The 2,660-nt window shown below is 32.9% G+C and overlaps 1 protein-coding gene across 1 annotated transcript in view; it reads left to right on the top strand.

The window, feature by feature from the left end:
• LOC106110647 (probable tyrosyl-DNA phosphodiesterase) overlaps positions 1–2,660 on the top strand; it is a 13,957-nt gene that overhangs the window by 8,349 nt on the left and 2,948 nt on the right. Inside the window, exons 10-12 of the mRNA XM_013292536.1 lie at positions 2–125; positions 849–951; positions 2,468–2,567. Of these exons, the coding sequence (XP_013147990.1) occupies positions 2–125; positions 849–951; positions 2,468–2,567 (327 nt within the window). The remainder of the gene's footprint in view (position 1; positions 126–848; positions 952–2,467; positions 2,568–2,660) is intronic.

The following is a 2,660-nucleotide window of genomic DNA, read 5'->3' as shown; positions in this document are numbered from 1 at the left end:
AATGGGGCATGACTCGTACTGGGGCATTGCTCCGACAGCATTGTTGTATACCACCCAGAGATAACACTAAGTGGCCACTTATAGCACAGGCGAGTAGTCTAGGCTCGTACGGGAAGGAACCTAAGGTGGGTATTTTGATATTTTCTTAAAATTTTTTTTTTAAATAATTGCACATTGTAGATCTTAGATGAAATGGTACAAGATTATAAACATATACAAACTAGCTTTCGCCCGCGACTTCGTATGGAATTGTAATAAAATAAAAGTAAGAATCCTATGTGTTCCAGACTATCCTCTACATCTATACCAAATTTCATATAGATCGGTTTAGCAGGTTACAAACATCCATCCATCCATCCAAACTTTAGTATTTACAATATTAGTGATATAACTTAGATTTGTTAAGGCATTTTCTAAGAAAGAAGGGGATTAGACAAGTGGATTTAAAAGGGGAGATATCTTTTTGTAGTAAAAGGAATCAAAATAGCGAATTAAGTGCCCTTTAACTCATAATTCCATAGTGTTCAGTGTGACGAACATAAAATTAAAAAACCTATTGAAATAATTTAGAGAAAACTACGCGAGTATTTGATTTTAGTGTGTTGGTAACATATATTTTTATTGCTACAAAAAAAACTACGTCAAATTAAGGGTAAATGGACAGAGGAAGAGCAAAGAGTATTTCCCCTCTTTATATCCCATCCCCTGCTAAATCCACTATCCACTATATACTTGGATATTTAATTTACTTATTTACTAAGATTATTGCAACTTGATGTTTTTTTTTAAAAAAAAGTGGTTCATTTTTTATTTTTTTATGTTTTTTTTTTCTATTTTTTTTTGAATAGTTATGGCTGACAGGAGATTTCTTGCATCACTTTACAAAGATCAAAGATCAGCCACAAATGATGACTGCGGCTGCGGAATTGAAGCTGATATATCCATCCTTACGTAAGTTATTTTTTATATATAGAAATATAATCTAATGTTATTTTTTTTAAAAAACCCGACTGACGGAATGTTATACTTCATACTAATAAAATGGAAAACTTTAGATGGATGTTTGTTAGTTTGTAGCCTAAACTGCTGAATAGATCTGGATGAAATTTGTCATAAATGTGGAAAATAGCCTAGAACACATAGGCTTTTGTGTTTTTTTTTAATTTCACGGGCACGGAGTCGCGGGCAAAAACTCGAAATTAATAAATTAAAAAAACAATCAGGGGAAAAATTAGAAATGCCAAAAAAACTATGATGAGTGAGAGTCAAATCTATTTTTTCACAATTTTTTTTTAAATTTCACTTTTTAAATTACATGACATTCATTAATTTCTTCCTTACATTAGTAATCCAAATACACATGACGGTATATGTGTTTGGATTACTAATGTAAGGATTTTTTTCTTAATTTCCAATCTCACGTTAACTATAGGTGTTTTAAGCCAATCTAATATTCTCTATAATATTAGTATGTATATGTAGAAAAAGACGAATCAAATGACATCTCATTCTTCTAAATCGGTTCAGTAATTTATTCTGTAGAGTGTTACAATGGAATTTAAAAAAAATCTTACATACGCGCGAAAAAACCTTTGTCAGTCGGGTAAAAAGTAAACGCAATTAGTCATTGTCTAAAGTACACTCGGGGAAATTGTCGGTGTTCCACTTTAAAGCTACAATCGTTTAAACATGAAACGAGACGCGAAAGAAAAACACAACGCTTATAAATCTGTACGAAAAAAAGTAGACGGTTAGTTTTTTTGACCGACTTTCCAAAAGAAGGAGGTACTCAATTCGTCTTTGTGTTTTTTTTATGTGTTACGGCATAACTCCGCCGCTAGTGGACCGATTTTGATCATTCTTTTTTTATCCGAAAGGTAATGCTTGCAGGTGGGTCCCATTTTTTTGGTTGATTTTTGGTGTCAAAGACTGCGACGTAGTTAAATAGTTTAGCTCAAAATCGCGCGACGAAATTTAGGGTCATTTTTGCTTTCTTTGCTTACGTAGCCTTAACTATAAGACTTATTTATTGTCTTAATATTTCACGCATACGGAATATTACAACACAATCAGATAAATGTGATTAAAAAATAATCATACTAATTTTATAAATGCGAAAGTTTAGATGTATCGATGTTTAGAATTTGTAGCCTAAACGGTTGAACGGATCTCGATGAAATTTGGTATGGATGTAGAAGATAGTCTGGAAGAACACATAGGCTTTAACTTTTAATTTTATAAACTCCACGCGGACGGAGTCGCGGGCGAAAGCTAGTTAAAAAATAATAGTAAGGGTGAATTTCTTTTTACTAACTCTTTGTTTGCCCTTACTGTTATCTTATTATTTGTAAGAAGCAAAGTTTGTCTCGTTGCAATGAACAAGGGATTTTTTTCCAAAGTGCGACACCGCAAATTCCCGCGACTGTACTTCAGTTGACTGGGTATTTAACTGCCATATTGTTATTAGAGAACGTGAGACAGTCTCACGATGATTTACTGGGCGGTGGTTGTCTGCCCTACGCTGCAGCAGTTCACGCTAAACAACCCTGGCTAAATGATTATTTATAGTAAGTTATACTTTACTAAATACAAATCCTTAATTCATTACTCAACACAACATACAGCAATTTTTGTTCTTAAAATATTCTGATACTTGCTTA

This window comes from Papilio polytes, unplaced genomic scaffold (assembly GCF_000836215.1).
Source record: "Papilio polytes unplaced genomic scaffold, Ppol_1.0 DF824208.1, whole genome shotgun sequence".
Lineage (NCBI taxonomy): Eukaryota > Metazoa > Arthropoda > Insecta > Lepidoptera > Papilionidae > Papilio > Papilio polytes.
This window is presented reverse-complemented; position numbering and strand designations above follow the sequence as displayed.